This window comes from Balaenoptera acutorostrata, chromosome 12 (assembly GCF_949987535.1).
Source record: "Balaenoptera acutorostrata chromosome 12, mBalAcu1.1, whole genome shotgun sequence".
Taxonomy (NCBI): Eukaryota; Metazoa; Chordata; class Mammalia; order Artiodactyla; family Balaenopteridae; genus Balaenoptera; species Balaenoptera acutorostrata.
In genome coordinates, this window is record NC_080075.1 from 46,854,335 (window position 1) to 46,868,494 (window position 14,160).

General features: G+C 41.2%; 1 protein-coding gene and 1 long non-coding RNA gene across 2 annotated transcripts in view; one reads left to right on the top strand and one right to left on the bottom strand.

Moving 5' to 3' along the window:
- The window catches only part of LOC103005313 (uncharacterized), a 214,001-nt gene that overhangs the window by 150,665 nt on the left and 49,176 nt on the right, over positions 1-14,160 (bottom strand). The window lies entirely within an intron of this gene.
- PNPT1 (polyribonucleotide nucleotidyltransferase 1) overlaps positions 10,300-14,160 on the top strand; it is a 42,447-nt gene continuing 38,586 nt past the window's right edge. Inside the window, exon 1 of the mRNA XM_007189984.2 lies at positions 10,300-10,494. Within this exon, the coding sequence (XP_007190046.3) occupies positions 10,334-10,494 (161 nt within the window). The 5' untranslated portion in view covers positions 10,300-10,333. The remainder of the gene's footprint in view (positions 10,495-14,160) is intronic.

The following is a 14,160-nucleotide window of genomic DNA, read 5'->3' on the forward strand; positions in this document are numbered from 1 at the left end:
TATCCTTGCATTACCTAACTTGCTCCTACCCTCTGCCTTAAGGTGGGAGTTTTTAGTTATCTAAATGATTCAAAGCCCTAAAACTGCTCAGTTCACTTGGTTCCTGGGGAAGATACTGAAGAGATATCTGCTACCTGTACCAGAAAGGCTGGGTGACCGTTCCAAAGGAGGGAAATGTCCAAACCCCTGTTATTGCTTTCCTCTTAGCAGAAAATGTGGGACAGTGGTAATATCCAGTTGCGGCTTTCTTAATAAATCCATGACAATGAGGAACAAGTGTTTCTTAAACTTTTCTTCTACCCTCTTAGTTTAAGTACCTGAGGCCTGTGAATTAAACTGACAAAAGACATATTAATAAAAGAAAATGCATACAAATTTTACTGATGTTAATATTTTTACATGCACGGAGGCTTCATAGAAAACAAGTGAAAACCCAAAGAAGCAGTTAGACTCAGGGGCTGTAATATTTTTTAAAAGTGCGATAAATTGTAGAAAAGCAAATAGACTAAGGAAATGGGGGGTTTGGGCTTCTAGTAGTGATAAACTGAGGGAAACCAGTGGAAAATGAGAGTTATTTTAGTAAGGTTTGTTTATGCAGATTCATCTCAGTGCCAGCCCTCCATTTCCAGTGATAAGGGTCATTCTCCTCATCCTGATACAGAAGAAGGGGGAGGGGGTTTTATGCCATCTTCACAAAGGGAAATTTATGCCCTATTTCTAGGCAGATAAGGGGAGGGCACAGAAGTTTTCTTATATTTGTTGGTTCTCAATTTCCTTCAGCTCAAAATAATCCTTATGCCAACGTGGCCTACTTTGAGGCAGTATAGTCTAGACCACTTCATTATGTATTACATAAACATCTACCATGTATTTTGGGGGACTCTTCTAACTGAAAATGTCAGAAGTCCAAAACAAATTCACTCAAAAAAAAATCTATTGAATCCTTTACCTGGAAATGACCCCAAATCCATTAACTGATAAACAGATACATAAATTGTATACCCATACAATGAAATATTATTGCGCCATTAAAAAGAATACTGATATACACTTCAACATGCGTAAACCTTGAAAACAACCACCATCTTTTATTCCCACTGCTATAATTCAAACTTCAATCCATTGACCCCACCATTTCTCACTGTTCATCAGTGTTCTGACTTCATATTTGGAGCTACTTGTCCAGCCTAGATTTCATAGTCCCATCCTTATAATCACTCCTCTGCAAATATCCCCAACTCCTTTGCCCCTCTCTCCCTCTGTCATCCATGCACAGTGTCTTAGTCAGCTTAGGCTGCCATAATAATATACCATAGACTGAGTGCTTTAAACAACAGATATATATTTTCTCACAGATTTGCAATCTAGAAGTCCCAGATCAAGGTCCAGCATCTTTGGTTCCTGGTGAGGGCTCTCCTCCTGGCTTGTAGATGGTCACCTTCTCACTGTGTTCTCACATGGCAGAGTGAGAGAAAGAGCTTTCTGGTGTTTCCTCTTCTAAGAACACTAATCCTATCAGGGTCCCACCCTTATGACCTGGTTTAACCTAAATTACTTCCTTATCCCAAATACAATCACACTGGGGGCTAGGGCTTCAACATATGAACTTTGAGGAAACACACTTCAGTCCATAGCACCTAGAAAACCCCATCTCTAGATGAACCCAACCACATATTTTCTCCACTCTTGCCCCAAACAGGTAAACTTTGCTAGAAAAAAAATTCACCCAAATGAATAGATTGGTTTCCCTTGAAACTCATGATCACAAATCTCAAAGAGCACACAGCCACGTACCAATGTCTGGCAATCCCATCATGCTTCCTAAGCAGATTCACTTTTCTATCCCCCAAAATAACTTTCTTCCTAAACTTCATATATCTTCTCTTTCCCTCAACCCCCAAATCTCAGCTACTGGCCTTACCTCAAACTTCATTAAAGATACTGAAGTAAGACAAATTTCTTTGATTCTCCCTTAGGCAAGCCTTCAAACTCACCTACATTTGCTCTTATCCCCACCTTCTCTCCCATTTCAGTGAAGGAAACTTTCCTCCCATTATGTGTAAAACAGGATGTTAAATGAGGACTTTTCCTACTGTACCACAATTTCGGTTAAGGTTCCAAAAATGAAAATAATCAGTGATAATTACCCCAACATTCTACAAGATAAAAGACAGCAGAACCAGTCCATGATTATCAACTCCCATCACCCATTCCAGCCAAAACAGAGGACACTAACAATTTGGAACTCGAATTAAAGAAAGTTATGTAGGTAGAGACTTGCCAGCCTAGTTAGGAAAGATGTGGCATTTTCCTGCCCTTTCCATGGAGGAATACAGAGCCTCCCTGCTCATCCCACCCTCAACCAAACTAAGCAATGGGAGCTCAAGAGAACCACTGAAAGAGAATTAGAAAAATATTATTTCCTTCCCCAACTAAACATTTATTAAGCTATAGAATAGACTTCCCTGGCGTCCAGTAGTTAAGACTCCATGCTTCCACAGCAGGGAGCACAGGTTCGATCCCTGGTTGAGGAACAAAGATTCTGTATGCCGCGTGGCACAGCCAAACAATTACAAAAAAAAAAAAATAGCCCTGTGATGCCATGAAATAGGAGCAAACACAGTAAGAGAGTTCTCAGGAAGGCTTGACATATGTCACCTAGAGCTGGAGGACTGGAATAAAGAATTTGAATGCATTTTTTGGATGTTTGCTGATGACTTGTAACCCTCATTGTCCCTCTTCTCCTTGTGCCTTACATCTGGGACACTGTTAAGAAAGCTCAAGTGCTCCCTCCTTTGGCAGCAGTGGGAAATCCAAAGCACACAAACCTCTGCCCACCCACACATAGGGACACTCACCCCTGCCCCACCTCATAACCACAATAAACACTCCAAGCCAGTCTCCTTTCCTGGCTTTCTCAAGCCATTTTCAAATCAGCTTGTGAAGTCTGTCTTGCTTCCCCCATAAGCCTTATTAGGTAAGTAATACACCTTTTCATACTCACTTGGTATGTGGATGGAGGTGGGGGGCGGGGTGTGGAGGTGTCACATCAGTCTTGACATCCAACCAGATTTTGGGTGAGAGCCCATCCTGCTACTCCAAAGTGGTCATACAGGGACATTTAAGAATATGGACTCTAGTGCCTGCTTCCCACATAAGAGAATTTGGAGGCCAGAGACTGACTGGAGCCACCTGCAATGGCAGGGCAAGAAAAGAGGTCAGTGGTTGAAATAAGCTACAGTGCCACCAGTTTGGGGGGCAAGGATGTGTGAGTTTGTGTGCCAAGAGAACCCAGGGAAGCTATTTTGATGAAAAGCCAAGACAAAAGGATCTCAGCAGTAAGAAGCTGTGCAATAGAACACCAGGAGCAGAAGTTGGGAAGGTCACAAAATGTCACCCAGAAAGTATCCACATTAGGAAACTGTACAGTTTGGTGGCCTCAGCAGAGGTGGTCCCACAATACACCCCATATCACAGCCAGGTTTTGGATGTCTGCAGTAATGGGGGACATGAAAACCAGAGAGTGTCAAATAAGGACTCCATTGGCTCCAGAAACTGAAATCTTTCATCTCTCTTCTGCTCTCTCCTCCTTTGTCCCAATCCTGGAAGAACCATAAAAATTATGGAGGCAAGATGAGACTAAAAAATAAAATAATGAAAGAACAAACTCTACTTTTTCTTCACCTCTCTGGACTAGTGGAGAGGAGAGGTCTTGAATTACATGTGAGACCTCTGGCTTCTGCTTAGGATGCAGAAATCTTGAAACAGCATCCCATCCTTATAAATAACAACAGTAACAACAACAACCGACAATCTGGAAATTCACAACTCTTCTAGAACCCATTAGAGAGCTAAAATGACAGAGTAACCAGATAATCTGAAACCTAAGGAAAGATAGGAGCCTCCAAAGAGAGATAGGACATGAGCCCTTGCTTACACACAGTCACCAAAAGACATTGGCAAGAAGAATTCAACTGCCATTTTTAACCAATTGCTAAAGGCCAAGTGTGGGCTGCCGAAAGACTATAGAACCCCTGGACACTGCAGATACAAGACGAATTCACAACCACTCACAGGCTCTTCTCCGTGGACCTCACTGGGCACTCACAAAAAAGCCTAGGATAAGAGCAAGGGTCCTGAGAAAGTGTCCTTCCTGGTGCAATCCTGGAGAAGGAGGACAGCAATCACTGTGGGAAAGGCAGAAGCCCCACTGGATCCTTCTCCCCTACCTCCCCATAGGAATAAAAGCCTTACCCACTGTGGGAAGGTAAATGTTGTCACCCTAATGCACTGTGAAAACCCACTGCACATGGGAGAAGCAACAGCATAACCTGCTACCTCTGGGGAAGAGGCAGAATACATGCTGGGCCCAGAATCACAGCTGGAAGAGGGGCTTCAGCACTGAGAATGCTACTACCACCCAAGATCCAGGGAGATAATACCTTCCTAAGACTGAGGGTTAATCAGAACAGCATACCCCTCAACTCTCACCTCCAGAGTAACATGCTTCTTGTAACAAGTAACGGTGTTCTACTGCTGAGACACAAAAGAGTGAAGAGAGACCCTCTCTGAGGAGCAGGGCAAAGGGAAGCAGGAAACAGAGGGCATGAGTTCTGAAGAGAATTTAATGAAAGGACTATTTACAGAGGGGAAGGCAGATTCTGGAACTAACAATGAGGAACGATGAGGCACTGAGAGATGGGCAACAGGAGGAAGCTGTTAAGGCTTGAAGCAGCAAGGAGGAGAAACAGTGTAATTGGAGTGATAGCCAGAGTCAAGCAAGCAGGGCCACCTGGAAGGTGCTGAAGTGACAGGCGGAAGCAGTCACTGCCACGCCACAAGAAATTAAGGTTCTATGTTTTTAATTTCTCTCTCCTCTAGTCCTTTGATCTCCTGCTGGTGTCTCCCACTGGCTGACCCAACCAGAAGTCAGAGGGCCAGGAAGTCGGGGTGTTACAATCCATAAATCAGCCCCTTGGGATACAGGGCAGAGCTGAGAAGGGTAGAAAATGGACGGAGCAGGTGCAAATGGAAAATACCTAGCATAGTACATCCTAGCTTTCCTCCTGCAACAAGGTTGGCTCCATTTCCATAGACTTGGCAGCCTCTCCCTCCTTAGGGCTCAGACCCAGCCCTCTTCTCCTTTCTTTCTAACCTCTCTCTAGGTGATATCATGCATTTCCATGGCTTGTGACATCGTTGGTATGCTGATTACTCTTATTACTCTAGGTCCTCTCCTTGAATCAGATCCAACCGTTTTGACAGCGACTGCCACATTCTTGCTTACCACTCTCTAGCCACACTGGCTTTTCCATATGTCCTCACAGAAGCCAAACTCTTTCCTGACTTAGGGGTAACCATCCCCCTGCAAGTGGCTTCTCCCCCCTGGCCCCCATGTCTCAGAAGCCATCTCCTTCTCATCCTTCAGGCTGGCTTAAATGTTTCTCCTCAGGAAGTCTTTCCCTGGGCACTTTATTTGATGTAAATTATGCCTTCATCCCACTATTTTCTATCTTCACACCTGTTTATCCCCTTCTTAGCATTAACCACACTCCAGTTTTTCTGTTTGTTTGGTTGTGTTTTTGTCAGTCTCTCATACTATATTGCAAGCTCCATAAAGCAGGGATTTTTATGCCCTATGACTGTCTTGACACCCTTATATCCTCTGAGCCTAGCATATAGTGCCTGACATAAAGCAGGTATTTAATAAATATTACATTGGGACTTCCCTGGTGGCTCAGTGGTTAAGAATCCACCTGCCAATGTAGGGGACACAGGTTCGATCCCTGGTCCGGGAAGATCCCACATGCCACGGAGCAACTAAGCCAGTGCACCACAACTACTGAGCCTGCGCTCTAGAGCCCACAAGCCACAACTACTGAGCCTGCGTGCCACAACTACTGAAGCTCAGGAGCCTAGAGCCCGTGTTCCACAACAAGAAAAGCCACCATGATGAGAAGCCTGCACACTGCAACAAAGAGTAGCCCCAGCTCACCGCAACTAGAGAAAGCCCACACATAGCAACAAAGACCCAACACAGCCAAAAATTAATTAATTAATTAAAAAAAATAAATATTACATTTTCCACATGCCAGGGACTATGCTTAGTTCCATAAAAATAAGGCTGCATTTAAATCCACATAACAACCCTAAGAGGTAGATATTTTCATTCTCATTTTACAAATGAGGAAAAGGAGGTATAGAAAGGGTAAGTGACTTACCAAGAGTCACATGTTTAAGAGGTGACAGAGGTGAGATTCAAACCTAGACAATCTGATTCCAGAGCCAGCACTTTTAACCACTATGCAGTACCTATTCCCACATTCATTTCCATGGGTGAGATAATGACTATGTGAATTAATTAATAAAGTGGGAGGACAGACATAGACTGTACCCATAAGTCAGTCTGGGGAAGTCTGAGAAGATAGTATTGAAGCTGAGACCAGAAGACTGAGTTTGCAAGACTGACACTTGAGAGGGGATGTGTGCAAAGCACAGAGAATCATACATGCAAAGGCACGGAGGCAGAAGAGAAGGTGATATGTTAGAGAAGAACAAGTAGTTCAGTTTACTTGGAATATAAAATGAGGAGAGGGGGGCTTTCCTGGTGGTCCAATGGTTAAGATTCCACATTTACACTGCAGGAGGCACTGGTACCATCCCTGATCAGGGAACTAGATCCTGCATGCCATGTGGCCAAAAAAATAAAATAAAATAAAATGAGGAGAGGGAGATAAAGAAGTAGGGTAGTAAGTCAAAATTGATGAGGCTAAATAGTCCACACAAAGCAGTTGAGATTTTATCGTGTAGATTAAAGATTTAGGAAGCCATTGAAGAAGTTTAATCAAGATGGAGACACATTTAGGTTTGTGATTTAGAAAGCTCCCTCTGGCAATGGTGTTGAGCAGACTTTCTTAATGCTGAATAGGCTACACTCTTTCAAGAAAAAAAAAAAATTTCATGTATCCCTTCAGTGTCCGAAGATACTTTTTATTATGTTGCTTAAATATGCACAAATATATAACAAAACATAAGCTCCTTATTCTGGTAGCTTAGTCGTAAAACTAAAATAAATAAATAAATAAATAAATAACTATTTATCAATATTAAACCAAACTACAAACCAAATTAAATTTTAATTAACAATCGTTTAATGCAATGGTGTTTTACTTAAATTAAATTGCTACTCAGAGAGTGCAGTGGTATTAACTATTTTGATGCAGGTTCATTGGAGTTTGAAGAAAAGAGAAAAGGAGATCTGAGAAACATTGCTGGTGGATTTAAATTGGATCACCGTTAATGTGCTTCAAGGTAAAGAAACTGATTTTAAATTATATTTTGACTGTCGAACTAGACTTGGCAGAACTATACTTCCAGAATGTGAGGTTCAATTTCAGATTGAACCTTATGGGTCATAGCTTCAGTAGCTACAACCACAAGAATTTAAACATTTTATACATTTCTTTCTACGTCAGTCTTAAAATGCTTAATGTAAACATAGCCTGATCATCTGTATGACTACTTCATAATAATGCTCTGCCACAAGATTTCACTATCCACATTTGCCTTGGAGTTTATGATCCAATTACTACCATTTCAATTATTTTGGATTGGTGTGAGGAAACAGTTGGGTTTAATGTGCACATTCTGCTTTCTAGCATTTCCAACTGGATGAAAGCTAACCGATCCATGGTTAGTTTCTGAAGGAAAGAAGGTTGTTCAGTATTTCAAACAGAGAAAATGAGAGGGAAAATTAAGAAAAGGCTGAATTACATAAAAAGGAACGAAATTGGGTCACTTGTAGAGACTTGGATGGACCTAGGGACTGTCATACAGAGTGTAGTAAGTCAGAAAGAGAAAAACAAATATCGTATATTAATGCATATATGTGGAATCTAGAAAAATGGTACAGATGAACCGGTTTGCAAGGCAGAAATAGAGACACAGATGTAGAGAACAAATGTATGGACACCAGGGGGGAAAGTGGGGCGGGGGTGGTGGTGGGATGAATTGGGAGATTGGGATTGACATATATACACTAATATGTATAAAATAGATAACTAATAAGAACCTGCTGTATAAAAAATAAATTAATTAATTTTTTAAAAGGCTGAATCAAAGCTGAATCTACCATTTATTGAGTTGCTGACAATGTGCCATGTACTGTGATAAACATCTTACATCCTCTGTCATGTTTAATCTTTACAAAAATCCTTTGAGATTTGTATTATCCATTTCTATAGATGAAGAAACTGAGGCTCAGAGAGATAGGGTCAGACAACTAGCAAATGGCAAAGCCAAGACTGGGACCATTCAGGACTAACTTTGTTACCAATTCCCAATGGGTCCGAGAACCTTCAATGGGTCGATGGGTCCTTTGCCTGGAGTTGAAAATGTCAATCAAATGAAACCAGATTTGGTATAGCACAGCAGAAACTTTATTCATTCATCAAGGAATGGAGAAGGGAGATACTTTGTCACCCGTACCAGTCCCTGGGAGCTAATGGATACTTGCCTTGATTTATCTCTTTATTTCCAAATCACCTGGTGTTTGACAGCGTTGTTTTGCAGCTGTGCTTTAAGAGATATGCAGTGGTCAACTGTCCTGAACCGGCTCTGACTTGACCACAGGAACGCACCTACACAGACAAGACCTGGAAGTATCCAAAAGTTACCTCTGCTTCATTACTGTGCTACAGTCTCTGCCCAAGGGGAGGATTTGTATTCTGCTAGGCACAATTCATGCCTTGTGCAGAGAAGCATGGAAAACTGCGTATGCCCCAGCTACCCCCAGCTGCCCCTGGAAATCTCTACCCTTTCCTACAGCCCTGATGACTTATCTGCCTCTTACCCCTTAAAATTCCCTTACTCCCCTCCCTTTGGGGAGAAGGTATTTTTAGAGCATGAGCTCTCCTTTCTCAATTCCTTCATCAATAAAAGTTTCTGCTGTGCTATACTGAACCTGGTTTCATTTGAGTGGCATTTGCAACTCCAGGCAAAGGATCCATTGAGGGGTCACTGACCCTTTGGGGATTGGTAACAACTTCAAGTCTATGCTCTAAACTACTAGGCAATACTGCCTAAATAAAAATGATTATATAGTACTTAGGTACTCTACCAAAAGGTGATTTCGTATTCTTATTTTATAAATCTAAAATCATGTTGAATTGTGGCAGGTAGATTCTGATAGATTTATCCTTATAACAGGTCTCAGTAGAATGGTCTTGGAAACACTGACAACAAGGTAAAGTCAAAGGTAGAGGAAGAGGCAAAAACTACTTTAACACTAAATACCTATAAATAGAGTTAACAGTAATCCCTTCTATTGGCATGGAAATTCCAAATCAGTGATAATAGCTCTTGAGAGCAAGGTATAAGGGAGCTGCTTTGCCACCAAATATTATAATTTGTCTGTCTGGAGTTAACATTTTTTGTTCTTAAAACCCTGCTTGAATGTGCATTGGATTTTGTTTGGATTTCTTTGGGGGGGATGGGATTATGACCTTAAAAGAGAAATATGACCCTCATAGTAGAAAAATGATCATTTGGTTCATTCCAGGAACCACGTTAATATTTTTTAACAGGCAGATTTCATTTCATGAAATCTTTTTCATTTTCCAAAACTTTTTTCATTTTCCAAAACATTTTTTTTTAAATAGTAGCAAGCACTTTGCATTTAAGAGTTGGTTTAGAAAGTATTAACACTTGAAAATACAAAACAGGCAGAGGAATAAACTGCTAAATATTATCAATGGAAAGGAAGATGAATCCAAAATGATCATAAAGATATATAAAATGACGATATAGGTCAACAAGAAGTGAAATTAACTTACTAGAAATAAATTAACGCAAACCTTCGTAGTAATATATTTGTTGTTTGAATTTATAAAATAAAAGCCAGGGCGGAGGAGGGGAGAGAGAAAGATCTCTTTCCATGGCCGACTACGCAAATTCTCCTAATTCTCAGCTCCCATAAGCCAAACAATAATGTGTTTTCTGATTACTTCTATTACTACTATATTTACTCTACTTATTAAACACTTACATTATTCTAGGACTTTCTTTTAAACTACGATAGCAAAACAAAAAACAACCAAAAAGCCCACATTATTTTTCTAATTGTTGTTCATTGGCTAATACGGAAAGGACTGGTTAAGTCACAATCCCGTTCAGATAGGTTTGGCCCTCTCTAGGTTTCGTAGAAAGCGGCCCGGTATCCGCTTCCCCAGCGTTCCCCGCTGCACCGCAGAAACGAAACTGCATTAGGCTCCGCCCACTACCTGCTGAGTAAGCCAATCAGGGCGCAGCCCGGGCTGAGCGCTTGCCTGGTGTCATGGCGGCCTGCAGGCCTTGCTGCTCGTGCCTCCATCTCCGGCCACTGGGCCGTGGTCCCCTCTGTCTGCCAGGGCGGGGTCGGACACTCACCCAGTTGCAGGTGCGAGCACTATGGGACGGCGCGGGGTCGCGAACCGTGGCCGTGGACTTAGGCAGCAGGTAAGGAACGGTGTGCGTTCTCTGTTCTTTCACAAGGCGTCATGACAGGGCAGCCCGAGTACATTCACCTCCTAGAGTACGAATCCGACACCCCAGGTCTCTTTCCCCGTCTTTATCCCAAACCTAAATTCCAAATTTCCCTTTCCGGGTTTGGAGTCTGTTTCTTGGCACCCTCCTCGCGCTGTCTCAGCCTCGTGCCCTTTGCTTCTTGTTCCTCCCTTCTGCCCTGCTCCGGGCTTCTTTTCCCCAGCTGAGTCTGTCCACCCGATTTCCGTTCCCTTTCTTTTCGGGGACTCCTGGGCTATGAAATGAAAAGATAATGCGTTGAAAATTATGCTTACGTCATCCAATTCAGTTTACTGCCTAAAAAGCTTGGCCTGTATGACCCTGGGTAGGAAGGGAAGGGCAAGGTCAGTTTATTGAACGCTGGTTATATGATATTGTCATGTTTAAGCCTGTAGTAAATGTATTAAAACAACAGAGGCTCAGAGAAGGTTAGGTAGCTTTCTCAGAGTCAACCAAAGCTAGTACTATGAGGCTAGGTGGATTCTGAACTTGTTTTTCAAACCGTTACTCTCTTTAGGGGTCTGTTTGCCAGAATTCATGTCTAAAATCACTTTTTAAAAACTACCGGATTCATTTTTAGAATAAATGAAACTGCTAATGCTTACTTTTTAAAAAAACTTTGATCCTAGTTCATACAAAAGCCAGAAAATCTGGCTTTGAATCCAAGACTTCCTCCCTAAGTTACTGAATGATCTTTGAACAAGTTACTTCACTACCTCCGGGCCCCCCCAACCCCCCCCCCCCTGCCCTCCAAATTAAGAGACTGAATTAGATAAAGATTCAGCAAACTTTTTCTGTAAGAGGCTAGATAGTAAATATTTTAGGCTTTCTGGGATGCATACTGTGTCACATATTCATGTGTGTTTACAAACCGTCTAAAAATGTAAGAAACAGTCTTAGGTGAAAGGCTGTAAAGAAACATGCTGTAGTTTGCTGACCTCTACACTAGATGATCTCTAAGGTCTTTCCACCTCTGGCATTCCTTGATTTTGATTTTTTGAGGGAAAAGGTATCTCTTCCATTCTTCAAGGACTGAACATTTATTCTTCTCTGAAGAAATGCCCCAGAACATTTCACTCAACAGACATTTCCTATTTGTTAGGCATGAGGGACTCAAAGCAACAAGATTAGCCTCTGCCCTCCAAATTTTTCATGAATAATCTACTTTGAATCTTCATTTATTAGTCAGCCTGGACCTCTTTTGTAACCTCTTTTTAAACCTGTGTCATGTGTTGTAACAATGAGATTCATAAATATCATACCTGCTGGGTAAATCAATTATTTTCTTTGTCATAAGTTTGTTGTTTGCAGCAAACTTTTTTGGGTGATTACTATGTACCACATACTTTATACTTGTTATAAGTATTCTTTACAGTGCCCTAGGAGGTTGTATACTATTGTGGTAAATGTATTTAATACTCATAGTAACCTTTGGGGTAACTTTAATTTTCATTTAAACAAGTTATTGAGCATCTATGATATTGAGTTACAAGGCACTAGAGACAGTCTGATGAGGAAGTAAGATAAACAGAGGTTCAGTGCTGAGAAAATCAGTGTGGGAAAGGTATTAGGTATGAACAGGGTGCTAAAGGAGCACAGAGGGATGTTTATCACACCCTAAAGCTTACTGTTCAAGGTGAATCCTGAAAGGCAAGGAGAAGGTAGCAGAGAAAGTGGCAAGCGCAATTGCAGAGAAGTGAGAGAGTGCATTGAGTAACTACAAATAACTTACTGTGGATGGAGTGAAAGATGAAATGTGAGTTAGCAACAAAGCAAGGCCAAATCATAAAGGTGGGTGTTTTGTTTTGTTTTGTTTGCAGGGGTGGGGGTGGGGTGAGTTTTGTATCAATACTACTGAATTTTTCTTGGTGGAAGTTGGAGTAAGGTGGTTACATTCCATACCATTTTGCAAGTGTTTCTAAAAATGTTCTTTAAGCATATCTTTCTCCCTGGAGTTCTACTTCCTGTGGCAGGTGGCTCCTCTTTTCCCTTCTATCTTCCTAAGCTACCTCCTCCCACTCTTCTGCCCACCAATAGGATCTCCCTGCTCATCTTATCCTTTTTATTATTTATTTTTTTCAAAAGTATTTTTTGATTAGGTATTCACTCACATGGTTCAACATTTAAAAAGCTCAAAAATCTCCTTCCCATACAGTTCCATAGCCACCCAGTTCCAGTTCCAGAAGCCACTGATGTGTTAGCAATCTATTATGTATTAATATTTGGAGGTATTTTATACATTAAAATGTTGGCAAGTAAATTGATAAGAGGTAAAATCAACCATGAAATACAAAACTAACAACAGATTTGCACCAAAAACAACTAAAAGTGCATTAACAGAAAAAATTACATAGGTCAGTTAACACCAACTGAGATCATGAGACAATGGAAAGTAACCACCTGGTTCTTTACATATTATAAATTGCACACACCTGGGGAAAAAAACAGTTTAAATTAGGGCAGTCACCAGGGCAGGACCATAGGACTATCTGGTGGGTGGTCTAGGACCCCTAAAGGAGACACTGGCTAGACTCAACAAAGGGAACAAAGAAAGTAGGAGGATTTGGTATTTGACTATAAATCAAGCATGGGTTTGAGAACACTGGGGGCACTGCAGAGCTGGTTTGTTTGTTTTATTTGCTTGTTTGCTTTTCTCTCACCAACTCATTCAGTCCCCATTGTAAATACAGTCGTCCTTCAGTATCTGTGGGGAATTGGTTCCAAGATACCAAAATCCAAGGATGCTCAAGTCCCATAGTCAGGCCTCCCTATTCATAGTTCTGCATCAGATGATTCAACCAATGGAAGACTGTGAAGAACTGTGTTTACTAAAAAAAAAAAAATCCATGTATAAGTGGACCCTTGCAGTTCAAACCCATGCTGTATATTAGCTTTAGAAGCTTTTAACAGTGCTTTCCTGGCTCCACTTCTTTCCTGGTTTTTGATACAATTGGGAGGGCTTATTCTTAGCCAGGGTGGGGATAGTCCACTCCTTGGCTCATCCTTGTCAGCATCCGTACTCTCTTCCTTGATACACTCGTTTGTCAGTTGGCAGACATTTGGGTTGTTTCCACTGGGGAGCTGTTATTAATAATGCTGCTGTGAAGGTTCATGTGCAGATTTTTACATGGACATATGTTTTCATTTCTCTTGGATATATACAGGAGTAGAATTGCTGGGTCATATAGTACTTCTTTGTTAACCTTTTGAGGAATTGCCAGATTATTTCCCAAAGCAGATGCACCATTTTACATTTCAATCAGCAGTGTATGAGAGTTCCAGTTTCTCCACATCGTCATCAACACATAACATCCTAATAGATGTGAACAGTATCTCATTGTGGTTTTGATTTGCATTTCCGTAGTGGCTAATGATGATGAGCATATTTTCATTATTTGTTGGCCATCTGTTGATCTTCCTTGAAGAGACATCTGTTCAAATCCTTTGCCAGTTTTTAAAACTGGGTTTCTTTTTATTGTTAAATTGTACGAATTCTTTACATATTCTAGATACAAGTCCCTTATCAGGTATATGATTTCAAAATAATTTCTCCTATTCTGTAGGTTTTCTTTCACTTGCTTGCTAATATTCTTTGAAGCA